Source organism: Neoarius graeffei, chromosome 24 (genome assembly GCF_027579695.1).
Source record: "Neoarius graeffei isolate fNeoGra1 chromosome 24, fNeoGra1.pri, whole genome shotgun sequence".
NCBI classification, from domain to species: Eukaryota; Metazoa; Chordata; class Actinopteri; order Siluriformes; family Ariidae; genus Neoarius; species Neoarius graeffei.
In genome coordinates this window covers 1311373-1338535 of record NC_083592.1, presented here as the reverse complement: position 1 = coordinate 1338535, position 27163 = coordinate 1311373, and the positions used below count along the sequence as shown (strand labels likewise).

General features: G+C 44.9%; 2 protein-coding genes across 5 annotated transcripts in view; both read left to right on the top strand.

The window, feature by feature from the left end:
* Positions 1 to 16346, top strand: part of LOC132872334 (uncharacterized) — a 71856-nt gene extending 55510 nt beyond the window's left edge. For 3 of the 4 annotated variants that reach the window (XM_060907102.1, XM_060907103.1, XM_060907104.1), the window contains 2 exons: positions 6999 to 7073; positions 13254 to 16346. In XM_060907102.1, the coding sequence (XP_060763085.1) occupies positions 6999 to 7073; positions 13254 to 13477 (299 nt within the window). In that variant the 3' untranslated portion in view covers positions 13478 to 16346. The remainder of the gene's footprint in view (positions 1 to 6998; positions 7074 to 13253) is intronic. The other variant, XM_060907105.1, reaches the window with a different exon arrangement.
* A 10641-nt stretch (positions 16347 to 26987) lies between these two features.
* The window catches only part of paip1 (poly(A) binding protein interacting protein 1), a 55627-nt gene continuing 55451 nt past the window's right edge, over positions 26988 to 27163 (top strand). Inside the window, exon 1 of the mRNA XM_060907676.1 lies at positions 26988 to 27163. This exon is cut by the window's right edge and continues 155 nt beyond it. Coding sequence (XP_060763659.1) covers positions 27147 to 27163 — 17 coding nt within the window. The 5' untranslated portion in view covers positions 26988 to 27146.

Sequence of the window (27163 nt, the reverse complement as noted above, 5' to 3'; positions counted from 1 at the left end):
TGCAGGGTGTTGTGGGCGTACTCCGCCCATGGCAGCCAGGTGCTCCACGATGTCGGGTTATCCATAGCCAGGCCTCGCAGGGTGGTTTCCAGGTCCTGGTTGAGCCTCTCCGTCTGACCATTGGACTGTGGGTGAAACCCAGAGGAGAGGCTGGCAGTGGCTCCGATGACCTTGCAGAACCCGTGCCACACTCGGGAGGAGAACTGGGGCCCTCGGTCTGAGACGATGTCCTGTGGAAGACCAAAGACTCGGAAGACATGATTAAACAAAAGTTTCGCAGTTTCAAGAGCAGAGGGGAGTTTGCACAGTGGTATGAAGCGGCAGGCCTTGGAGAATCTGTCAACTAAGACCAAAATGACCGTGTTACCTTGTGACTCAGGGAGACCCGTGATAAAGTCGACTGCCACGTGGGACCAGGGACGCCGGGGAATGGTCAGAGGATGCAGGAGACCCTGGGGACGCTGTCGTGGGTTCTTGGTTCTGGTGCAAACCTCACAGGACAGGACAAATGACCTTACTTCCTTCTCCATGTTAGGCCACCAGAAGCGTCTTTTCAGGAAGTCCAGGGTCCTCCGAGCTCCCGGGTGGGCGGTGAGAGGGGAAGAGTGACCCCACTGGAGAACCTTGGCCCGGGCTTGATGTGGGACGTACAAGAGGCCCGGTGGCCCCGTCCCAGGACCGGGGTCCTGGCATTGGGCTCGTCGAACAGCCTCCTCAATACCCCAGCGGACAGGGGCCACAATCCGGGACACCGGGATAATAGGCCCGACTTCATTCTCCACCTTAGTGGCAGAGAACAGTCTGGACAGTGCGTCAGGTTTGGTGTTCTTGGAGCCGGGGCGGTATGAGAGGGTGAAGTCAAACCGACTGAAAAACAGGGCCCACCTAGCCTGTCGAGGGTTCAGTCTCTTGGCTTGCTGGAGGTACTCCAGGTTCTTGTGGTCAGTCCAAACCAGGAATGGATGTTGTGCTCCCTCCAGCCAGTGCCTCCACTCCTCAAGGGCCAGTTTGACCGCTAGCAGTTCTCGATCCCCCACATCGTACCGGGACTCAGCAGGACTCAGGCGGTGGGAGAAGTAAGCGCAGGGGTGCAGCTTTCCTTCCGAACGTTGAGAGAGCACCGCGCCGACACCACTGTCCGAGGCGTCCACCTCCACGATGAATGGTTGGGAGGCGTCCGGGAGAACCAGAATGGGTGCCGTGCAGAAGCGGTCCTTGAGGTCTTTGAACGCCTTTTCTGCCTGAGGAGACCAGCCATAAGATCCACCTGTCCCTTTGGTGAGGTCTGACATGGGTGCTGCCACAGAACTGAAGTTCCTGATGAACTTGCGGTAGAAGTTAGCGAATCCTAAGAACCGCTGAACCTCCTTAACGGACTTGGGAGTAGGCCAATCCCGGACGGCCAGGGTCTTGGCAGGGTCCATTTGGAGTTGGCCTGTCCGTACAATAAATCCCAGAAAGGAGACCTCGGGAACATGAAATTCGCATTTCTGGGCCTTGGCGAACAGATTGTTCTGTAGCAGCCTCTGGAGAACCTGGCGGACATGGTGGCGGTGCTCCTGCACGGTCTTGGAAAAGATAAGGATGTCGTCGAGGTAGACAAAAACGTATAGGTTAATCATGTCCCTTAAGACGTCGTTGATTAGGGCCTGAAAAACAGCTGGTGCGTTGGTGAGTCCGAAGGGCATCACCTGGTATTCGTAGTGCCCAGACGGGGTGTTAAAGGCAGTCTTCCACTCGTCTCCCTGTCGGATACGGATGAGGTGGTATGCGTTCCGTAGGTCCAACTTGGTGAAGACGGTGGCGCCTTGGAGCAGGTCGAAAGCAGTGGACATCAGCGGAAGAGGATATCGGTTGCGCACAGTAATCTTGTTCAGGCCCCTGTAGTCAATACATGGTCGAAGCCCCCCATCCTTCTTGCCGACAAAGAAGAAGCCGGCACCAGCAGGTGAGGTGGAGGGTCGAATGAACCCAGAGACCAGGGCGTCTTTGAGGTATTCCTCCATAGCCTTGCGTTCTGGCTGAGAGAGGGAAAACAGTCTGCCACGAGGAGGGGTAGTCCCAGGGAGCAAGTCGATGGCACAGTCGTAGGCCCGGTGCGGAGGAAGAACGGCGGCCCTGCTCTTGCTGAATACCTCCTTGAGATCCCAGTACTCTGTGGGAACTTGAGATAACTCGGTGAGATCAGGGGGCTCGGCAGGAGACACAGGAGAGCTAGAGAGCAGACAAGAGGCATGGCATGCAGGGCCCCATTCCACAACCTGGCTTGTTACCCAGTCTATGCGAGGGTTGTGGCGAGTAAGCCAAGGAAGGCCTAGAATAACTGGAAACTCAGGTGAAGGAATCAGGTGCAGGGATACTTCTTCCTTGTGACCTTGAGACTGGAGGAAGACTGGAGAAGTAACTTGAGTGACTCTTCCATCACCTAACGCTTGGCCATCGAGGGCAGACACAGACAGAGGGACTTCAAGAGGTGCAGTAGGTATATTGATGCTTTGGGCGAAGTGAATATCCATAAAGTTCCCAGCCGCCCCTGAGTCTATCAAAGCTTGACAAGAGTGGACAGACTCACCCCAGGAGATGGAGACCGGGATGTAGATTCCTTGGCCAGGGAGTCCGGGAGAGAGGGTAGGCCCCGTCACAACCCTCCCTCGGCTGGACGGGGCGGTCCTTTTCCCAAGAGTTCGGGACATGATGCTCGGAAGTGACCAGGCTTGCCACAGTAGATGCAGCACTTGTCCCTCCTTCTGCGCTCCCTCTCAGATGCGGAGAGGCGAGTACGACCCACTTGCATGGGTTCTGGACAGTCACTGAAGGAGGTAGACGGTCTCCAGGTAGAGGTAGGGAGGCTGGGGGGGCTCAAGGCTTGGTGGCGTTCTCTCATCCTGTTGTCCAGACGAATAGCATGTGAGATGAGGGTTTCGAGGTCACTTGGGCATCCAATAGAGGCCAGACCGTCCTTGATGGGGTCAGACAGACCATGGTGGAAGGCTGACACCAGGGCAGTCTCGTTCCATCCACTTACTGCTGCGAGTGTTCGGAACGAGATGGCGTAATCTGCGACGCTTCCTCCTTGCCGGATGGACATGAGCTTTCGGGCTGCGTCGGTACTGATGTCTGCCTGATCGAAGACCCGAAGCATCTCTTCAGAAAACAGCTGGAAATCAAGGCACTCAGGTCCCTGTCTTTGCCAGATAGCAGTAGCCCAGGCTCGCGCCTTACCAGCTAATAAGGTGATCACAAAGGCAATCTTGCGGCGATCCGTAGTGTAGGTGGTAGGCTGAAGCTCAAAGGTGAGTTGACACTGGGTAAGGAACTCTCGGCACTCACTGTGCTTGCCGTCATACCTCTGTGGTGCAGGAAGGCTGGGTTCGCGAGGTGAAGAAGGCAGCATGGCAGGAGGCACGGGAGCAGGAGTGGGAGCTGGATCAGGAACTGGATCAGAAGCAGGAGATGCAGACAGAGATGTCAGCTGTGCCAGGGTTTTCCCAATTTGTTGAAGCAGTTCCTCGTGGCGAGCAAGGGCCTCACGTTGGCTGGTGAGTGTACGTCCATGAGCGTCCATGGTCGCTCCGAAGCGTGTCAAAGCTGCCATAATTCCCTGAAGGTTGGCCGGGTAGACAGTTGAAGCAGCCTCTGCTGAGTCGGTCATGACGGAGTCTTTCTGTTAGGGTTTTGCTGGGATTCGAACCTGGTTCGTTGGTGTGATAATCCAGCAAACCCCCACTAGGCCACCAGGGGGATGACTCAAATGCAGAGGCGTGAGGCGGAAGTAGAAAAAGAATCAAAAGGTTTATTTAAACTATATACACTATATACAGGGCAAAACAAAAGACAAAAAAAAAACCAAAGAGTATAATCCAAAAGAAAAGCAAAGTGCAAAAATTCAAAAGCTAAGAAGATCAAAAAACACAGTACAAAGGAAACTGGAGATAAACATAACAGCACAAAGACTCCGTGACAAGAGGACTGAACTCAGGGGTATAAATACACAAACTAATTAAGGACACAGGTGAAGATAATTAGGACTAAACAGGCAATTAACAAAAACACAAAACACAGGAACAGTGGCGGCCTCTAGAGGCCAAAATAAACATGACACGAAAAGGAAATAACAGCGGCCTCTAGAGGCCAAAACAGTCCTAGTCCTAACAAATATTATATTTAATTTTTAACATTTTTTAAACAACATTGTGCATTTTTTTGGTGCAGTATTTCAAAATACAGCATTTAATCAACTTTGTACAAAGTTATGTATTATTTCTACTTGGTTGTTGTCCAGTTACCACATTTTGCTATTTTTCAGTTATTTATTTATTTATTGTTCAGTGAGCGAAGTCTAGTCTCGGTTGGGCTTGTACAAGTGCGCTGAAGTCAGGTTCAGTGTCTGAGCTGGAGATGCGTCGTATAGCTGACAGGTGATCATCAGTAAGAGAGGCTCTGCATCTCATCTGCATCTCATCTCATCTCATTATCTGTAGCCGCTTTATCCTGTTCTACAGGGTCGCAGGCAAGCTGGAGCCTATCCCAGCTGACTACGGGTGAAAGGTGGGGTACACCCTGGACAAGTCGCCAGGTCATCACAGGGCTGACACATAGACACAGACAACCATTCACACTCACATTCACACCTACGCTCAATTTAGAGTCACCAGTTAACCTAACCTGCATGTCTTTGGACTGTGGGGGAAACCGGAGCACCCGGAGGAAACCCACGCGGACACGGGGAGAACATGCAAACTCCGCACAGAAAGGCCTTCGCCGGCCACGGGGCTCGAACCCGGACCTTCTTGCTGTGAGGCGACAGCGCTAACCACTACACCACCGTGCCGCCGGCTCTGCATCTGGATTTGTTAAATTTTATCAGAGAATGTTTGTTTGTTCACATATGTAGGTAGATCCAAAGAGAACCAACGTCTTCTGAGCATACATTCTCAAGTGTAAAAAGCTCTGCTCTTTGAGAGAAGAATAAGAATCCAGCAGTGAAACTGACCTAAAGTGCTCTGACAGTAGCGTCAGACTGGAGGCCAAGGAGCCCGAGCTGAACGTTACTGGGTGTGTTATCCACACTGCAAATGAGAGCTCTGGGACGTCTTTGCCTTTCTCTTCACAAAACTCTTGAACCTCTGTTTTCAGGTCCCAGACTCTTTCAGCACTTTGCCCAGGCCGAGCCGTCTCCCAGCTGTGTGGTAGCCTGTGTCACCATGTTCGGTCTCGCGCTCCTCCAAAAGCGCAACACGCTGTCTGTGATTCGGTGCTCTCGCCCTGATGAAGTTAACTATTTTAGTTACATCAGCAACATGGTTAAGTTTCAGCACTGACTTACACACCACCTCCTCATGAATAATACAGTGCAAAAATACCAATTTCTGTTTTGGATTAATTTCAGTCACTTTATCTTGCATTCGCATCAAAAGTCTGACATTTTCCCCGTCAGATTTGGACAGCCATCAGCTGTAACGCCTACCAGTTTATCCCACTTCAGTCCCAGCTTGTCCAAGGATGCAGTCATCTCTGTAAACAGATCACTCCCCGTCGTTGTCCCTTTTGTTGACCGCATTGCCGCCAGTTCCTCCATAATCTCAAAGTCTCTCGTTATCCCACGTGCAAAGACGAGTAACTGAGCTGTGTTGCGGACATCACAGCTCTCCTCCAAAGCCAAGGAGAAAGAGTCAAACTTGTCCGCTTTATTTTGCAGCTGAAGCTCCAGATTTCCTGCCATGTCTGTCTGTTATCCTTCCTGTTACGGTTTGCCTGGAGAGGACCACGTTCTCAAATGCCTCTCGTTTCTCAGGGCATGTTAGCGCTGCAGAATCCACCAAACACTCTTTAATAAACTCGCCATCAGAGAATGGCTTATTGTTCTTGGTGATGTCGTGGGATATCCCATAGCTGGTCTTGACTGCTCCATCTCTGGACGTGTAAAGCTTGGTAAAAAGACCTTGTTGGTTTTGCAGTTTAGCAAGCATGGCATCAGATGTCTGTGCCCGCTCCCCATCACTCAAGTTCTTGTATTTCTCGGCGTGTTTAGTCTTGTATGGCGATTCAAATTGTAATATTTAAACACTGATCTGTACTCCACAAACTAAGCACACAGCTTTAACTTGGACTTCGTTAAATAAATATTTATAAATCCAGGCCTCGTTAAAAACGCTACATTCTGCATCTTTCTTTTAATGTTAACTGACGTTTTTGAGGGCTAGCAGCAAACTCGCATCTCACGTAAACAGTAACAAGAACGATGCATACGCACGCACACGAATGTACGAACGCACGTACACTACCATTCAAAAGTTTGGGGTCACCCAGACAATTTAGTGTTTTCCATGAAAAGTCACACTTTTATTTCCCACCATAAGTTGTAAAATGAATAGAAAATATAGTCGAGACATTTTTCTGGCCATTTTGAGCATTTAATCGACCCCACAAATGTGATGCTCCAGAAACTCAATCTGCTCAAAGGAAGGTCAGTTTTATAGCTTCTCTAAAGAGCTCAACTGTTTTCAGCTGTGCTAACATGATTGTACAAGGGTTTTCTAATCATCCATTAGCCTTCTGAGGCAATGAGCAAACACATTGTACCATTAGAACACTGGAGTGAGAGTTGCTGGAAATGGGCCTCTATACACCTATGGAGATATTGCACCAAAAACCAGCAGCTAGAATAGTCATTTAGCACATTAGCAATGTATAGAGTGGATTTCTGATTAGTTTAAAGTGAAAAGAACAGTGCTTTTCTTTCAAAAATAACGACACTTCAAAGTGACCCCAAACTTTTGAACGGTAGTGTAAATAAAAAAAACAAAACCTTCAAAATAAAAGCGTTGCAGCGTATACTTGTGTTTAATTTGTAATTTCACGTTGACCTCAGGCGGGCCAGTCAGGGACAGACAAAGGGCCGGATGTGGCCCTGGGGCCGGATGATGCTCAGGTCTGCTTTAGATCCTGACTCGGTGTGAGGAGATCTCTGAGTGATTGTGTTGTGATCTTTTTGTCAGGATGTAAAGCAGAGCTGCAGGATTCAGGAGCCGACCCCCCATCTCACTCTCGACAGCGCCGCAGCGTCTCCTCCGGTACGTCTGTGTTTATGACCTTATTCATCTTTCTGTACGATCACTCCTCAGATATTTTCACACGCAGCAGTGATGCTGACCTCCACAGTAAAGTAAAGAAAGGGGTGTAAAGGGGAAACGACAAAACACTGCCATATGCTGAAGAAAAAGAAATGACCCCCAGCTCTCAGCAGGTTTATAACTAATGTAGATGGTTGGTGTCTAAAAGCAGAGCTCCTGATGAGTTTATGATCAAAATATTTACAAGAACACAAAATCCCCCTGAATAGAATAATAATATTACAGCACCATCAGTGAACCATCAAATCGTCGTGTTTTTCACCTCAATAAATCACTGCTTTGTCTTGTGACGGTGAGACCGATAATGAGATTTCTCTTTCACTTGGTAACTCTACAGTAGTGCTGCAATCCAATACGTCATGCATCACACGGTCGTGTGGTTACATCTCTCATGTTCACACACGTTGGAGCTGCAAAGTGTGTATGCGCCATTTGGACTAATTTTGGCAGCACGGTGGTGTAGTGGTTAGCACGGTGGTGTAGTGGTTAGCGCTGTCGCCTCACAGCAAGAAGGTCTGGGTTCGAGCCCAGCAGCCGGCGAGGGCCTTTCTGTGTGGAGTTTGCATGTTGTCCGCGTGGGTTTCCTCCGGGTGCTCCGGTTTCCCCCACAGTCCAAAGACATGCAGGTTAGGTTAACTGGTGACTCTAAATAGTCCACAAGCGTGAGTGGTTAAGAGGAGAGAACCGCGATAATAATGCAGCAGAAGGCAACGGGAAACCACTGCTGTAATCCTTCCCTAGAGACTCTGCTGGACGACGCTGTCGGAGCAGACCTGCCATCAGGCACAACGCTGAAGATGACAGTGATGCATGCGATCAGCATTGATACTCAAACAAGCTGTTTTTACATCCTGGCACTTTAATATGGATCAAAAATGTAATGACGTAAACATCCTTAAGATCCTGACCCAGTGTGTGGAGATCTCCGAGTGATTGTGTGATGTTTCTGTTAGGTGAATCTGGACACGGGTACCAGATAGGGTTGGGCGATGTCTCCTTAATTGGCAGATGACGATGTTTACAGTGAAACGATGCGATGGACGATGATATCGTCGGAGGATGGGGGGGTTGAGTGATTTGCGGAATTCATGACCAAATTAAATACTATATAAAAACATAATTAATAATTATAAAATAACAGTAGTATATAAGCTACTTGGTATTGATACTACGGACTTCCTGGGCTTTAACGTGTAAGGAAAAAAAAAAAACACCTTCCATTGCATTTGAATGGCCCGTGCGCTGAGAATGTCACTATCCCATACTATATATTTATTTACTTAATTGTAACACTAAATAAATAATTAGGCCTACATAAAAATAATAATCTACTAATAATGATAATTTAATGGTAATACATTTTAAAAACTATATACTTTATTTTACTAATCCATACTCTTCCTGGGCTTTGGCGTGCTGCGCATGATAAAAAGCTGTCGTTCCATTCCGATTGAAATTTTAATGTTAACGATTAAAAGCTTCCAATTTCGTTAGAAAGGCTCGTTTCATTTCATTTGAACAGCTGGCAGCCTACTATGACGCAGGAGTTGGTTGGAAAGAAGGGCACGACTTCGCCTATTTGGAATTGCTTTGGTTTTGAACCAGATGAGCGTGGGCAACCAAAGGACATAAACAAATGTGTCTGCAAGATTTGCGCATCTGTGGTCCGTGTCAAAGATGGACAGACAACAAATTTGCGCGATCACCTGCGTGTTCACCATCCTGAACAATATGCGACCCTCAACGTGTCCGTGCGTACAGGGCCTTGCAAAAAAGCGCAACCGACCATATCTGGGATGTTTGCGAAAAGCACTAAATATAAAACTGACAGTGACAGGTGGAGGGAGCTGACAGGTGTTGTGACTCGCTACCTGGCCAAAGAAGCAGAAATGGCCATCTACCTGCAGGAAAGTGCAATCGATGGGGAAGAGGATCCACTGATATGGTGGAAAAATAATCAGTGCAGGTTTCCGTTAATGGCAAACATCTCAAGAAAATATCTGTGCATATGCGCTACCAGCACACTGTCAGAAAGAGTTTTCAGCACCGCGGGTAGTGTAGTCACCCCAATCCGCAGCTTATTAAAGCCAGAGAAGGTTAACATGTTAGTTTTTTTGGCCAGAAACATTGAAATTTAAACATGTTGGAATACACGGCCCTCTTAACCTTTTAAGTTATTACATTTTTTGCGCATTTCGGGAAGCCATGTTTTCTGTTTGTTTTATTATTTTGCTTGCTCTTATACCCATGTTCTCTGGTTCTTTATTGTTCTGCTGTGATATCATAGTGAACTGCATGACGATTTCTTTTAAAGCTTTTGCAGTAAAAATGGCATAGCCATTTAAAAGTTCTGTCGTTGGAGCAGCATTTCGTGCAGTATACCTTCCGTTATCTTGACCTTGATTTGTTGTTCAACTTTTAATAAACGTGTTTACAGAAACACCTTCGTGCCTATTCATTTTATAGCCTTTGCACTGCAAAGTTAATGCTTTCGCTGAAGTTGAACGTCATACAGTTGACAATGAGCATGTTTCCCGACGCACTACGACCAGGCTTATTCTATTTGCTCAAATATTTAACATTAATACAGACATGTAGAAAAAAAACGAAGGCAAGCTATAGCCTAAAGATATAAATATTAATAGCCTATTAATAATAGAATAATAATAATAAATAATAATAGCCTAATTAGTCCTATTTGTAGCCACACAGTATTTTAATTGTCATGTCTGACTACTTAAACTCTAATGCATATTAGTTATATTCGTGATTTGATCATTTACCGTGCAATCCTGCTAAATTTTTAGGTCAACAGGCCTAAAGAAGGTCAGTGCATGTTTCTGACAAAAAAAGGGGCGTGGTATCGCGATGGTTACTATCCATCGCGATGGTGGGTCATAAATGACGATGGACGATGATATCGTCCATCGGCACAACCCTAGTACCAGAATCATTCTGGCACGTATGATGTATGTTTTGTGAATAAATGGTTTCTACCATTAAAGTGTTAACATAATTTTGACTAACCCTGTATAATATAACACACACAGATCAGCCATGATGTTCCCTAACCCGACCACTGACAGGTGATGTGAACGGCATTCTCATTACAGTGGCACCTGTCGAGGGGCGGGGTTTATTCGGCAGCAAGAGAACAGTCAGTTCTTGAAGTTGATGTGTTGGAAGCAGGAAAAATGGGTGAGCGTGAGGATCTGAGTGACTTTGACGAGGGCCAGGTTGTGATGGTGAGATGACTGGGTCTGAGGATCTCCAGTATGGCCCATCCTATGGGGTGTTCCTGGTGTGGAGTGGTTGGTACCGAACAAAAGTGGTCCAAGGAAGGCTCACCGGCGACAGGGTCATGGGTGTCAAAGGCTCATTGATTCACACGGGGAACGAAGGCTAACCCATGTGGTCCAGTCCCGCAGAAGAGCTCCTGTAGCACAAACTGCGGAAAAAGTGAATGCTGTTTAAAACAGAAAGGTGTCAGTGTAATGAGAGAATTAACACTTATTCCATCAAATGGAGTCGTACATGAGCTGATAGCCAACGAGGCGCGTAGCACCGAGGTGTCTGTAATCCGTGTACGACGAGATTGAGTGGAATAACGGTTTTATTCTATCCACATTCACTGGATTTTGAGAAACGGAGCTTTTTTTTTTTTTTTTGCAAAATTGATGATAACTTTTTATACAAAACGTCTGACAATCATTTCCGCTGAGGATGTAAACAGATCAGCAAAAACGACAGGAGCAGTTTATAAAAAATGCGATAATTCTTGAAAAATTTTAAAAAGATGCGTTCTTACCTTCAAATACTTTTATTCCATATTTTGTTGGGGCTTTTTATATAGATAGATAGATAGATAGATAGATAGTGGTGCTTGAAAGTTTGTGAACCCTTTAGAATTTTCTATATTTCTGCATAAATATGACCTAAAACATCATCAGATTTTCACACAAGTCCTAAAAGTAGATAAAGAGAACCCAGTTAAACAAATGAGACAAAAATATTATACTTGGTCATTTATTTATTGAGGAAAATGATCCAATATTACATATCTGTGAGTGGCAAAAGTATGTGAACCTTTGCTTTCAGTATCTGGTGTGACCCCCTTGTGCAGCAATAACTGCAACTAAACGTTTGCGGTAACTGTTGATCAGTCCTGCAAACCGGCTTGGAGGAATTTTAGCCCGTTCCTCCGTACAGAACAGCTTCAACTCTGGGATGTTGGTGGGTTTCCTCACATGAACTGCTCGCTTCAGGTCCTTCCACAACATTTCCATTGGATTAAGGTCAGGACTTTGACTTGGCCATTCCAAAACATTCACTTTATTCTTCTTTAACCATTCTTTGGTAGAACGACTTGTGTGCTTAGGGTCGTTGTCTTGCTGCATGACCCACCTTCTCTTGAGATTCAGTTCATGGACAGATGTCCTGACATTTTCCTTTAGAATTCGCTGGTATAATTCAGAATTCATTGTTCCATCAATGATGGCAAGCCGTCCTGGCCCAGATGCAGCAAAACAGGCCCAAACCATGATACTACCACCACCATGTTTCACAGATGGGATAAGGTTCTTATGCTGGAATGCAGTGTTTTCCTTTCTCCAAACATAACGCTTCTCATTTCAACCAAAAAGTTCTATTTTGGTCTCATCCGTCCACAAAACATTTCTCCAATAGCCTTCTGGCTTGTCCACGTGATCTTTAGCAAACTGCAGACGAGCAGCAATGTTCTTTTTGGAGAGCAGTGGCTTTCTCCTTGCAACCCTGCCATGCACACCATTGTTGTTCAGTGTTCTCCTGATGGTGGACTCATGAACATTAACATTAGCCAATGTGAGAGAGGCCTTCAGTTGCTTAGAAGTTACCCTGGGGTCCTTTGTGACCTCGCCGACTATTACACGCCTTGCTCTTGGAGTGATCTTTGTTGGTCGGCCACTCCTGGGGAGGGTAACAATGGCCTTGAATTTCCTCCATTTGTACACAATCTGTCTGACTGTGGATTGGTGGAGTCCAAACTCTTTAGAGATGGTTTTGTAACCTTTTCCAGCCTGATGAGCATCAACAACGCTTTTTCTGAGGTCCTCAGAAATCTCCTTTGTTTGTGCCATGATACACTTCCACAAACGTGTTGTGAAGATCAGACTTTGATAGATCCCTGTTCTTTAAATAAAACGGTGCCCACTCACACCTGATTATCATCCCATTGATTGAAAACACCTGACTCTAATTTCACCTTCAAATTAACTGCTAATCCTAGAGGTTCACATACTTTTGCCACTCACAGATATGTAATATTGGATCATTTTCCTCAATAAATAAATGACCAAGTATAATGTTTTTGTCTCATTTGTTTAACTGGGTTCTCTTTATCTACTTTTAGGACTTGTGTGAAAATCTGATGATGTTTTAGGTCATATTTATGCAGAAATATAGAAAATTCTAAAGGGTTCACAAACTTTCAAGCACGTGTGTGTGTGTGTGTCACACACAGAGGATATTACACGGTGGTGCAAAGATATGAAGTTTATCTTCAGGTGGTGAAGATTTTATTTTTCAATATGAGAAGATAAACTTCATATCTTGAAGCCAGACAAAAAAACCTACAGTTTAATCAAAACAGCTGTAATTTTGAAAAATGTGTGATGTCATTGATCTCCTCAGTAGCGAGGCCACTGGAAAATGTCACTCCGTGCCCCGGATGGAGTTCGTATGAAAAACATGAGTGGTGTATTTCCCAGTAAAACACTCGTGTCTATATAATGTGTGTGTGTGTGTGTGTGTGTGTAGATGGATGTTAGCATTGTGTGTTGTGGAGAAAGCAGAATGTAAAGGGAAAGGCTGTAAAAGAGCGCCATCCTCTGTCAGAAACCCAGACCAACAGTTTGCACAGCGCACTGAGGGATGGGAACCTGTTCCTGTCCGCTCTGGAATAGTGCAGGAACAGGAGGCTGCGCTTGGCTGTGTATCTGAACAGATGATGATCTCCGCATGGTGCGGCTGCATGTTCGAGCCGTGGTTCATCACTACATGCTGTGAATAATGTGATGATGATGTAATGGGACTCTGGAATACTGGAAAGCTCATGAGGTGATTTTTCTGTGTGTTTAACAGAACCGTGTCCACACTGTAAGCAGGACTGTGCTCTGCCAGCATGGGGGATTGTACTGATGGTGCTGCTGGGAGCTGCGTTTGTGGTCCTGTTGGTGATTTATCTGCGTCTGAGGAGAGAAAATCAGCAGCTCCGTCAGAAAGTTGGAGACCCTGTAGACGAGCTGCTCCCAGTGACCAGTAACCCTGATCCAGGAGATCAGCAGGTCCATACAGACCAACCTTAAGCTGATAAATAATATATTTTTTTTGCAGTCCAAATCCTGCGCTCTGATTGGCTAGCGAGCGCAGTGTTTCCCCTAGAAAATGTTTGAAGGTGCGGTGGCAAGACCTGCGCTCAGATGTCCCACCCCAGTACGAGGATACAGAAGCATTCTGAGAGATTTTTTGACAAAACACACTCTAAAATGGTGACCCTTTGTAAGGGAATAAATGAATAAACCTAGTCTTGAAAGAACAAGCATAACCTGCAGAGCAAGGCAGTTTAGAAAACAGTCAGGGAGACTAAATTCCCTCCACACCTAACCCCAGAGCGAGCCCTTACCCCACCCCCTGAACATAAATCTCACAACACATGATTATGGGGGAAACTGGAGCACCCGGAGGAAACTAGGGGTGGGTATTGCCAACAACCTCGCAATACGATACACATCACGATACAGGGGTCACGATACGACACGTATTGCGATACATGTGCATCCCGATACATGGTCTTCAAGGCGATACGTATCCCGATATTTCACATTACTTAACATACGTTTTTAAGAAAACAGACATATGTATACCCAAATGTTATTTATTTTGCTGTAGAGCAACAGTTACACTGTAGTGCATGTAAAACATGGCCTTAACAAGGCTGTAGTGCAACTAACAAATAAAGCTAATAAATTAACTAATAAATTATTAACTAATAAAGCTGCCTTTGAACAAAGTAAACTTAAAACATGGCCTTAACAAGGCTGTAGTGTAGCGTGGTTCACATTCCTCTATTAGTTCTCGGAAGCCTTCGTTTTCAACTGAGCTGTACGGACGCAAGTCTTTGCATATGGAGGATAATAGTGCTGCAGGGGTTTTTTTTTTTTTTTTTTTTTTTGAGCCTTTGGTGATATTGGGGGAAATTTTTCTTCTGAAACCTCGCCGTCAGATTTGCTTGTGTCGTTGTGCTACCACTAGCATTCTTTACTTGCGAAATGCTAGCGTGATGTCGGGTCATGTGGAGGTGCAGATGTGTAGTATTGCCACAGTACTTAACTTTCATTCGGCAGTGTTTGCATACTGCGTGTGTCATGTCCAGGTCCGCCTTTACCTGTTGTTTGGTAAATCCAAAATGCTCCCAAACCCGTGCCTTGAATTTGGCTGGGGGCGAAAATATTTCCTCTTCACCGTCTTCATCCATGTTGTGTGTGTGTGTGTGTTCACTTCTACTGTTAGCAGCGCTGCCGCTTACGGCGCTACCGCCTTGTGTGGTTGAAATGCGCATTCAATGCCTGAAGGTGCGGCGGCAAAAATCAAGGTGCGGCGGCCCACCGCAGCCAATTGTACATAGCAGAAACACTGGAGCGGGTCTGTATCCTACGGCGGTGTTTCTTCATCTATGGGCCGTGGACCGGTACCGATCCGTGAGAAGATTACCGTCGGTCTGCAAGCCTGCCTCTGCACTAGTAGTCAGTATTATAATTTCAAACTTCTGGTCACTGTCAATCAGATCATGTAGAAGAGCGATTGGCTGGCTCTGCTCTCAGTGCTTTTGTCACTGTGTGCCACGTAGCGCAAGTCCCCCCCCCCCCCCCCCCCCATTCTAGAATGTTAAGTGTTCCCGCCTGCGCAAGGTTGCACACTTGCACTCATTCATTCACTCATTCTGTCCCAAGTCCAGTCATTCGCACGCTTTATGAGAGCAATATCATGGCATGTTCAAAGCAAGCTACTCTTGACTCTTTCTTTGGAAAGCGCCCACCTGACAGTGCAGATCCACAACATGAGCCAGAGGCAAAAAAATATCGCCCATTCACTCGCAATTACGACCCTTCATACATACAATTCGGCTTTATTTCAACTGATAGTCGTCCCCCGAAACCAATCTGTGTTATCTGCCAAACCACGCTCAGCAACGAAGCTATGAAGCCATCCAAATTACGCCGGCATTTGGAAACTAAACATTCGCAGTAACTTTAACAAAATAATGTACCTGCTGTTCCTTGTTTTAAATGGCTTTGGTCAGCAGCTCTCACTCCTCCTCTGGCTCAAAGTCTCTTTCACAGCATTTTGAAGGGAGACGCTTCGCACAGTGAAATCTCCTCTCCACCCTTTTATATGTTTTTCAGTGTAATTCAGAGGTTTACAGGGTTTAAAACATTGGATTTTGGCTGTAAAATTGCAGTTTTAATTTTGTTTTTTCTGCTGCTCCCGCTCTAACGTCTAGAGTGGAGGAGCTCCTTATGACATCACTCCAAAGTTCTACCCATTCATTTCAGTGGCACAGAATTTTGCCGAAAAATGGGAATACCGAACGAATGACGAGGGGTAGCGCAACCATTTTAACAAGCACACCATTCCAGATCGGGCCCTACGTTTCAGCGTTGGAACGGTGTCTCTATCTCGAAAGCCCAAGGAGCAGTAGTGGATCCAAAAAACGGGTGAAACGGAATAATCATAAAAATGAAACTTAAGAACAACAATAGTGTGCTTTTGCAAGCACATTAATAATAATAATAATAATAATAATAATAATAGGACTACTGCTGCTAATAATAATAATAATAATTTAGTGGTCATTTGGCAATTTTCTACAATTCTGCCAGTGCACTCCTGTTAGGTCTTATTTAGCCAAAATATTATGCTGGTATGAGCCTGCTACTCGTAACAAGTACTACTAACAAAAAAAATTAAAATAAATAATAATAAACTATGTATGTATCTATCTATCTATGGAGGCGCACACGGTGTGTGGGGGGGCACAGAGGCGTAGGCCTATGCAGGGTCTTGCAGCACCGAGGCCAACATTACTGGGCCCCAGAGCAAAGAAGTTTGAGAAACCCTGTCCTACGGTACGGACCTTATTCGACACACAAAACCCAGACTGGTTTCAAACAACTCGGGCATAAAAAACTCAACAAGGAGTGACATGAGCGATAAATCCTGAAAGAACAGAAGAGATTCAGAGCAGAGAGAGAAAATATATACGTTATTTACCAGCTTAAGGTCGGTCCGTATGGTGAAATACCGTGACCTCGGCCCAGAGGGCCTCGCTCAGTACTTTCAACACCTCGGTCACGGTATTTCATGATACGGACCGACCTTAAGCTGGTAAATAACGTATACATTTTGCCCAGGACTGCGTTCCTCTGATAACAGAAACAAAGCTCCGGCTCTCTCTGCTCTGAATCTCTTCTGTTCTTTCAGGATTTATCACGCGTGTCACTCCTTGTTGAGTTTTTTATGCCCGAGTTGTTTGAAACCAGTCTGGGTTTTCTGTGTTGAATAAGGAAGCGGCTTCACCTGTAAGAAACTCAAACCCTTTCATGAAGGCGCGAACTCGAATGCGAGCAGAAAGAAATAAAACGAGATTCTTAAGCAAACTCTTCCATCCTCACTTCCGGCTTTCTGTTTTTGTAGAATGCGTTTTAAATACAATCGTGGATTTCTCTGGTGTTTTCAGGCTGAGCTCCTCTCCTCATGTTCTTTAACCGCTCGTTTCCTCGTTGTTCTTGTAGCATTTATTTCTATTTGTTAACATGTTTTCTTGATAGCGGGGAGACGGTGATGCCTTTTATCTATTTCTCTGTTTGAACAAACAAAAACGGCGCAAAAATGAACCATATTGAAGGCAGCTGTAATTATCATGTGATGTGTGACGTCATGCACAAGGGGTCTATAAACAGTAGGTGTACCGTACTACGAAACTATGCTACACCCATAACTTCTCTCCTCATAAAGCACTTATTTGGAACAATGCTGATATCACAATTAAAAACAAATCCATATTTTTCTCTAGATGGTATGATAATGGTATCTGTAATGTCATCTCTTTGTTTGATAGATCTGGTGTTTTATTGACCTATGAACAATTTCTGTCACGTTACAATCTCCCAGTATTATTTAAAGAATTTAACTCCATCATTAAAGCTATCCCTAAGGGTTTAATCCAACTGATAAAAAATCATTTAGCTTTTGGTGAAGATAATATAATTCAACATAAATTAATATTAAATGGGATTGATATAATGGACATAAAGTGTAGTAATAAACATATTCGTCAGGTCCTGCAGGTTAAAAAGAGAATTACTCCAAGGGGGAAATTCTTCTGGGAATCTCTGTTTCACGACATTATCTGGAGAAAAGCTTGCCTTTTGCCTAATAAATACTGTATAACAAATAAAACAAAGGAAATTCATTTCAGAATTTGACATAAGATATATCCTGTGAATACCATTACAGCTAAATATACAGACGTCAGTGCAACTTGTTCATTTTGTGATGATGAGGATGAGACATTAGAACACCTGTTTTTTACTTGTAAAATGACCAAACTCTTTATCAATAATTTAAACAGTTACCTATTTGGCTCCTCTTATTCCCTTACTATGAAGGACTTTTTGTTTTATTATGACAACCCTGATGATAGATCTTTAGAATACGTAGTAAACTTTTCCATTTTACAGTCCAAGTTTTTTATCCGCAAACGCAAATGGCAAAATGTACAGCCTCCTTCTGTGCCTTCAAGCTAGAAATGGACTCGCTCTTTAATTCTCTTCATGTCGTTAGAAATAATCAAAAAAATGACAGACTTTTGTGCCTTCTCCATTTATTATTAAAAAAATTGATTGTCATCCTCTCTCTAATATATGACTGTTGTTTCTTTTCCCCTTTGTACATTGTTATAATATATTGGTTTTTTTCTCATTTATCCTTTTATGTCATGTCAGTTTGTCATGTCTAGATATTTGTATTATTATGTTGTGTACAGTTACTTTATGGATTCTGTTTTTTGCATCAATAAAAAAAAAAAAAAAAAAGGTGTACCGTACTACACCAGCAGGGGGGGATATAAAATAACCTGCAGAGCAGTAAATGAAACCGGGACTAAGAAAACAGCCAAGACATAATGGCAGATCCGTAGTGAGGGACGCTTTTAGGAACTGAAATAAAAGATCAAAAAGCCTCATTTTTGTGGCGCTAGTTGGTAACATATGCTCATTCCATCTTGCCCGGTCGGGCGTGTCGAGGACATATCCCGCTTACCCGCATGCATGTTTCACTTGCCCCGGGCAGTCGGGCAGTGCTTAATGTCGAGCGCTGATTGGATTAAGAACGTTATGTATTACTTGCAACTGGAGAAGATCTGCTGGTCTATTAAAGGGTCAACTGCATTCATCTTTTCTACACGGCAACCATTCCTGACACATATGGAAGCTGAAAAACTCTCATGAGGCCCACAGCGTGCCCCTACGCATGCATCTGTTTATGCCATTAATTTGTGTGTGCAATGGATTGGTCTGGCTGTATGTTTTTTGGTTTTTTTTGTTGGGTTTTTTTGTATGTCAAGGGGTGGCTGGGACGGGCTCTATTTGATTTGCATTCATTCATGCTCGTGATGTCTGGTAAACTCTGGGCCAGTCCCTGCGCAGCGTTCTTTTTGCTGCAGTTTTGAATTATTAATAACACCTTGTTCAAAAAAACCTGAATGATTAAGTGATGCCGTTTGAAGTATTGCTTTGTTTTTATATTTAAAGTTTGTATATATTTTATGAAGTTGCCTTAAATTTTACAGATGTTTTATTAAAGTGTGTTTTTGAGCAGTGTGCCAGTGTGATTCTTTTCTCTGTGTTAATCCCGTGTTCTGTGTTTAGTCTGTTATTTTAAAGCAGGCCTCCTCTTTAAAGTGAGTCTGAGGATGATGATGATGATGATGATGATGATGCACACTCTTCCACATGAAATAAAGCAAAGGTCTGACCTGGACAAGCTCCTGCAGGAAGAGGACGGCTGGATTTACACTGAAGTGATCGGATTATTTCCTCCGATCGCTACACTCTTCTCTCACTGATTCGCTCCGTTACACTCCTCTCCTGAGAACTCCTGACTCAGTGTTTCAGGCCCAGCTGTGTTCCTTTAGCCCAACAGAACTGAAGTTCAGGAGGGAACACATGAAGCAGGAGTCCACGGAGTCTGAACCGGAGCCCCATCTCCTCCACCCTGCTCATCAAAGTGCATTATGGGTATTGGGTCTAGTCCAGGGTGTGGGATTTAAGGAGTGCGCTGCACGCCCCTGCCTGATCCGTGTCTCCTGCCCAATTTACACCACGTGTGTGTCAGTGGGCAACACTGCAGCACTTTGTCTGCTTTTTAACTCAGATTTTAGAGAAACAAATTCACAGCTAACGAATTTCCTGCAGTGAACGGTGAGGAGGCTGTGATCCTGTAGTGTAACTGTTCAAACCCTCATCACAGCGGTCTCTCCTTCAGGAACCGGAATGCTTTACTGAACCAAACTGTGTGTGACTTTGCCACTAAACCACTGAGAAGCTAATCTCGTGTTTTATTAAACCACGTTACATTACAGGCGTTTAGCGGACGCTCTTATCCAGAGCCATGTACAGCACACCCAGAGCAGCCTGGGGAACAGGAGCGGGCGCGGGGCCTTGCTCAAGGGCACTTCAGCCATTCCTACTGGTACAGGGAATCGAACCAGCAACCTTTTGGTCCCAGAGCTGCATCATTAAACCATGGCTTCCCCCAAGCTCACCGTGTAGATTTCTTTGATTGTCCGACTAAAAGGTGTTTATAGATCAGGACTGTGTTTATGAAACTCGGAGAGATTTAATATGTTCCATAAAAAGATGGGAGTTTTTACAGAATACAAAGTGTAAATAATATTCTAAAGTAAGAGTTGGACAACAGGAACACCTCATTCATTAAAAATCTGGGTTTCAGTGAAGAAAACTGGAGGATCTTCAGAGCAAAAACGTGATACTTAAAGTTTATATCATGATAAAAGTTCATATCGCAGGGTTTTCTGGGCTGGCTGTGTATTTTATAACCTTGTTTACCTGATGTTGTTTAGATAAACACATGACCTCCATCAGCGCGCTGATCGTCCTGCACGCCGATTACAGAAGGCAGAACTCCTGAAATAGTGAACTGTGTAGTGAAAAAGGGGGCGGCGTTTAGGGCAGGACCAAATTGCCCTGACTTCCTGTGCCACAGACGCACCGCTCACATCCCAGCAGCTGGCTTCAGGTGTGTTGATGATGTCATCAACCCCGCCCTCACCTACACACCTCTGCCTCAAAGGCTGGAAGAGAGAAGAGCAGAGTGAGGAAGTGTGATGTTTTCTGCTGGAGGGTTTATTACAGGTTTATTACACTCGCACCAGACAGAGTGAGGATTCCAGCATCATCACGGTGTTCACACACACACACACACAAAGAGCTGCAGTGAGGCTTTATTTAGTAATTTCATCAGGAAACACAATCTGATTCCTGGATAAATACGAAGAGGAGAGTCGATGTCTTAGGCATTTGCAAGAAAAAGTTTGTGAACCCTTTGGAGTTTGTACGCTGTGATTACTCATAAAAACATGGCCTGATCTTCTGATCATCTAAATCACAACTATAGACAATCAATCAAATTAACTAATCACACACGTACACTGGTACTTTTCAGGTCTGAGTAATCGCTCACAGTGCAGGCTGGAAAAAGTGCGTGCACCTCTGTCCGAACTGCTTCTCCAAAAGTTAACTGGAGTCAGGTGTTTAAATTCAGATTGGAAGGGTGGAGTGTGACTGAAGGTGCTTTACCCTTTAAATGAAGAAACTCAGAGTCTGCTTACTGACAAATCTGTTCTTCTCAAGAACTACTGATTTGTGTGATCCATGCCTCGATCCCGTCAACTTTCACAGGGCCTCAGAAGACACGTTACAGAGATTCACAAAGCTGGAAAAGACTACAAGAGCATCTGTAAACACCTCAGTGCCCGTCAGTCCACAAGAAGATAAACTGTCTACAAATGGAGGAAATTCTGTTGGACTGTTGCTACTCTCCCTTGGAGTGGGCGTCCTGCCGAGATCACACCAACAGCACGATTGGCAATGCTGTGAGAGGTGAAAAATAACCGAGGGATAAGAGCAAAAACAACAAAACCAAGGCTCATCTCATCTCATTATCTGTAGCCGCTTTATCCTTCTACAGGGTCGCAGGCGAGCTGGAGCCTATCCCAGCTGACTACGGGCGAAAGGCGGGGTTCACCCTGGACAAGTCGCCAGGTCATCACAGGGCTGACACATAGACACAGACAACCATTCACACTCACATTCACACCTACGCTCAATTTAGAGTCACCAGTTAACCTAACCTGCATGTCTTTGGACTGTGGGGGAAACCGGAGCACCCGGAGGAAACCCACGCGGACACGGGGAGAACATGCAAACTCCACACAGAAAGGCCCTCGCTGGCCCCGGGGCTCAAACCCAGACCTTCTTGCTGTGAGGTGACAGCGCTAACCACTACACCACCGTGCTGCCCCAAAACCAAGGCTATAAAGTGCAAAAATATGTATGTGTCCACTTTCATAAAAACACGGAACAAGAATAGTGGAAGGTCCCTAATGGAAGGAAACCACTGCTGTCCAGGAAAAAAAAGTCTCAGGTTTGTCAAAAGGTTTGGAGGGAAAAAAGCACTGCACACGAACACCATAACCTCACCCCAACTGTGAAGCATGGTGTAGGGAGCATCAGGGTTTGGAGCTGATTTGCTGCTTCAGGGCTGGATGTCTTCAATATTGAGGGAACAATGAATTCAAAGCCATGCCAAGTGATTTTACAGGAGAACGTCAGAGCAACAGTCTGTGACCACAAGTGTCAGAGAGGTTGGGTGATGCAACGAGACATGATCCAAAGCCCATGAGTAACTCAACTAAAGAAATGCTGAAGAAGAGACGTTGCGTTTTGTAATGGCCAACCCAGAGTCCTGACCTGAACCCGTCTGAGGTGCTGTGGAATGACCTGAAGGAGGCTGTTCAGTCAAGACAGTTCAAAAAATATCACCGAACTGAAGCAGTTTTGTGGAAGGGAATGGTCCGTTGTCTGTTGCGTCAGTCTCCAGGAAACATTTGGTGAAGGTTGTTGCTGCTAAAGCAAGATCTATAAGTTACTTCCTTTCTATTTTTATTCCATCGTAATGGATCCAGACCGGCCTCAGCTGTCTCGCATGCGGCCGCCAAGGAAAGAAAAATATCAGGCATGTTTTGTTCCAAGCTTCTGCGTATGACGTGTAGATGAAGAGAATATTTGAGACGGGTTTCAAAGGAATCGCTGATGGTGAATTTGTGGAGGTTTTTCTGCACAGAGAGCGAACAGAGCTGCAGTCACGTGCTTTCAAAACGCAGTGGTCCGTATGGAACATACATGTCAACCTATACGGAATGTCTGTATTTTATACGGATTTGATTCAATAAACGTAGTATACGGGCGTACAAATAAAGTTTTCGGATTCTTTAAAAAATTTCAATATTTATTTAGAGCTATAATCAATTCCCACAATGATAAAAGAGCGCATAACATTTACAAACGTACTGTACACCACACACAGCCAGTAAAGAGTCTTATGAAATCGCGCGTTATCTTGTGGTAGCGAGACTTTGTTCCACTTCTGATCATGCGCACACCGCATTGCTAGAATCCCGCCAACCGGGAAGTATTTTGTTTGAAACGCGTATTTCCACCTGAGCGACTTTCACTAGCGACTGAAAAGACCCCGGCAAGATCAGCACAGACACTTGCTGTGACGTGCAGCCTCGTGAGGTATTGGTGCAGAGCGCTAAAAAAGCTGTCATGGAGTACAATTCAGAACATTAGAGTGACACTTTGTGTTTTTGTCAAACATTGGAGCTTTGTATTCATTCTGAAGGTTTATTGTTATTAATATTGAATAAAAAGTAACTGGGATATATCATTGTTAATTATCATTCACATTTTAGGTAAATTATTTTAATTTGCATCTTATACGGATTTTATAAGGGAAATACGGATTTTGGAGGTTGGTTATACAGGTTTGATTGACCAAAGGTTGACATGTATGATGGAAACAAAAACACCGAACTGGGTTCTGGGAAGGATGGGATGGCTCCTTTAAATGTTTGGGCAGAAACACACACACACACACACACTACTGTGCAGGAGGTGAATAAGGAAGGGTGCCCACACTGTTGACTGGCGGTGTATCTGCAGGAAGGCTGTGCTGGTGTGCACAGGAACAGGCCGGAAGCAGTCTGAGAAGCGGAGGGAGAGTGCCAGGCCGGGTGAGAGACTGGGTGAGACGTTTGTGTGAAGTTGGCACCCCATATGTTGAAAATTTGAATAAAAATCTTTTCATTCGTTTGTGCACGATTGTGCAGGCAAAATGAGCGTTTGTGCACAAACCGTCTTTAAGATATTTCACTTTTAAGAGGTTGGTGACCTTAGGTCACTCAGCACCCCATTAACATCCAAATGACTCGAAAATGGTCTGAATTGTTTGTGCATTGTTTGTGCACGTTTGTGCAGGCAAAATTAACGTTTGTGTATAAACCGTTTTGATGTTATTTAACTTTTAATTTTTTGAAAGTGGGTCACGCAGCACCCCATTAACCTGGAGGGTTCATGACTTGAAAAATGTTAAAATATTTTCCATTCTGTAATCAGAGGACAGTTAAGTCTTCTTTTTTCATTTTGAATGATCTTTGCCACACACAACAATGTTAAATGTCTGCATCATGTGCATTAATCAAGCATTGTGAATCCTCAATTTGTCACTGTTGAAGTGTCATAGTGGGCTTATTGACAATGGGTATTTCATGATATCATAACTCATACAATGACTTCACAGAACTCTACATCACAGAAATAGGCCTTATATGCCAGCCATTTTGATAGTTCAATCTTTCTGTGTAATAAATGAGTAATTAGTCCATCAACATCTTTGCTTCTGAGGCTACATCCACACGACAACGGCAACGAGATGTTATTTAAAATATATCGCGTCCAAATGGGCAACAATCAGTAAAATATCAGGTCCATATGGCAACGCAACGCTTGCTGAAAACGATGCAATACACATGCCACACCTCTAGGGGCGCTGTAAGACGGTCCCTTCGGAGACACCAGAACAATAGAAGAAGTAAGGACGCATGCGCATAAACTATTATGCGCGAGACTTCATATTAGCTACAAAGTCAGGAAAATCTGTTTGTAAAATTACATTATAATGACCAAATACAATGAAAAGTATTTTTTCCAGTCTCGCCTGTGAAAGGTAATCCCATGTGATCTCGTTTGGACGGCAAACCTGTTGGTACAGTTAAACGCAGCTAATCTTTATTCTCCGCTTTGACCTCTCCAAAATGGCGACGAGGATGATATGATTCTACGTGGAAGGCGGCGTCTTTAATGGTCTGGAATAAATTGAATGATACACGTTGATGGATTAATTTGTTGTTTCTCACCTGTGAAAGGTAATCCCATATGATCTCATTTGGACGGTAAACCTGTTGGTACAGTTAAACGCAGCACATGAATCTTTATTCTCTGCTTTGACCTATCCAATATGGCGACGAGGATGACGTATGATTCTACGCGGAAGGCGGCGTCTTTAATGGTCCGGAATAAATTGAATGCTACACGTTGATGGATTAATTTCTTCTACGCCCTTTTTGAGGAATGTATTGTAGGACTTAAACCCACATCTGAAGAGGTGAGATCGCTCCTTTTTTCCCCTATTTTTGCTGGCGGGATTGACTCTGCCCTAAGGGCAGAGTCTCTCTCTCTCTCTCTCACTTTGCACCATTACACAATAAATATTCACAGTGAAAATATTTTGTAAGCGTGTTTCATGAACCAAGTTATAGGATTTGCTGACAACTCGCATCGAGTTCGTTACACTTCTACCTGGCGTGAAGCACTCACAGTCATGTGGTTGTGACGTCATCGTAAACAAATCCGTTCTACTCATCCAGACGACTTCACAACGGCAACGTTGCCAGATCTTTCCACTCTGGAACCCGTTCTCAAAAAGATTGCGTTTTGGGCACCCAAAACGCCGGTGCCATGTGGACGCCAGGCCTAAACGATAAGCAATTGTATCGGAGTCACCTGAATCCGTTGCCGTGTGGACAGGGCCTGAGTCAGGCCCGGCGCCAGGAACAGTTTACTAAGGGGGCAATTAGAAATCGCAAGGGGGCAATTGTGTAGTAGTGATGGCGGTCTGACGTGTTTCAAACAATTAACTGCGCCAACCACAAAACCACCATGGCCCCGAAGGTTGCTTTAGTCCGGGAAAATCCTGTGTTATATTACCAGGGCAGCTGCGCTTTTTCAGCCCCCGTGCCCACCTGTTACCCCTCCCCTCCCCTCCCCACCTGTTACCCCTCCCCTCCCCACCTGTTACCCCTCCCCTCCCCACCTGTTACCCCTCCCCTCCCCACCTGTTACCCCTCCCCTCCGATTTTCTCACAGACACGCGGTACAACCGGAAAGATGCCAAACATTAAACAACACACACAAACCTACAGGCAAGTCCTTTACATTTAAAATACATACAAACAGCTCCGCGGCATGAAAACAAAACGTCAATGCAAGTCTAAGGTACTTGGCTCGGCGGCCAAAATCATAATTTAAAAAAATCAACAGACCCCGCGGCTGCACCAGTAATAGCCTTCTTGACTCGCACCGAGTCAACGCTAACCACTTAATCCGCGATCCCAGTTTAGGCGTGTAGGGACTAAACACTCTGAAGTGATGAATTTCCCCCCCGCTGCATGGGGGGTGACGTCAACGACACATATTCTTACGCTATTTGCGCACAAAGCGGACCATATATGAACACATGCACCAACATAAACGGAGATAAACTTAGCCTACAAAGAAAGAAAATGGATTCACAATATTGTGATTGAATTGGTTTAATTCGGAAGGGGAAAGACTACTCCCGCAAACTGACTGCATATTACAGGATATTGCAGAGACAGTGCACTTGTAAGTGTGCATGTAAAACCCCTGCCCGCCCGCACGACCCCGCCCCCTGTCCTTATCACAGGTCTGTGTGTGCGCGGCTGTGTCAGCATTTCACACACACACCCACAATAACTAGTCCCCAGTAGTTAGGATTGATACATATGTCTAAAACAGGGTTAATATTAAAGTCAGGCTTTTTGAAATAATCCTACCTTAATACAGTTGAATTCTACGATTGCAACGTAAGAATCATAACAACCAATCAGATTTGTTCTACCGTGCCAGTTTTAGTAGTGATTTATGTGAAATGTATTTTTGTGCAATGCGCAACCACTTAATATTTCGTATTTGAAAATGCAAATTATTAATACGTCTATAATACATTATATTTTCATAAGAAAACAGTTAAGTGATCTGAGTCTCCGTTGAGGGGGCGGGGCTGCACAAACGATTCAGACCATTTTCGAGTCATTTGGATGTTAATGGGGTGCTGCGTGACCTACTTTCAAAATATTAAAAGTTAAATAACATCAAAACGGTTTGTGCACAAACGTTAATTTTGCCTGCACAAACGTGCACAAACGAATGAAAAGGTTGTTATTCAAATTTTCAACATATGGGGTGCCAACTTCACACAGGTGAGGGAGACACTGAGCAGTGCCGGCCGGCCTTCAGTGTGGAGACCAGCAGGGGGCGCTGAGACGCGGAAACATCCCTCTCTCTCCAGCGGAAGGAAGCCGGGAAGCGGAAGTAGTTGTAGTTGTAGCAGGCTGAGGAGAAGCAGAGCGAGCCGCAGTGTCGGAGCGGAAATGCGCGCTGGCGGAGCGGAGAGAGAGAGAGAGAGAGAGAGAGAGCAGCACTCCTCGGATGGTGATCGCGCTCCCAGGCAGTCAGTGACAGTGCGGCAGTGATGGCGGAGAAGCAGGC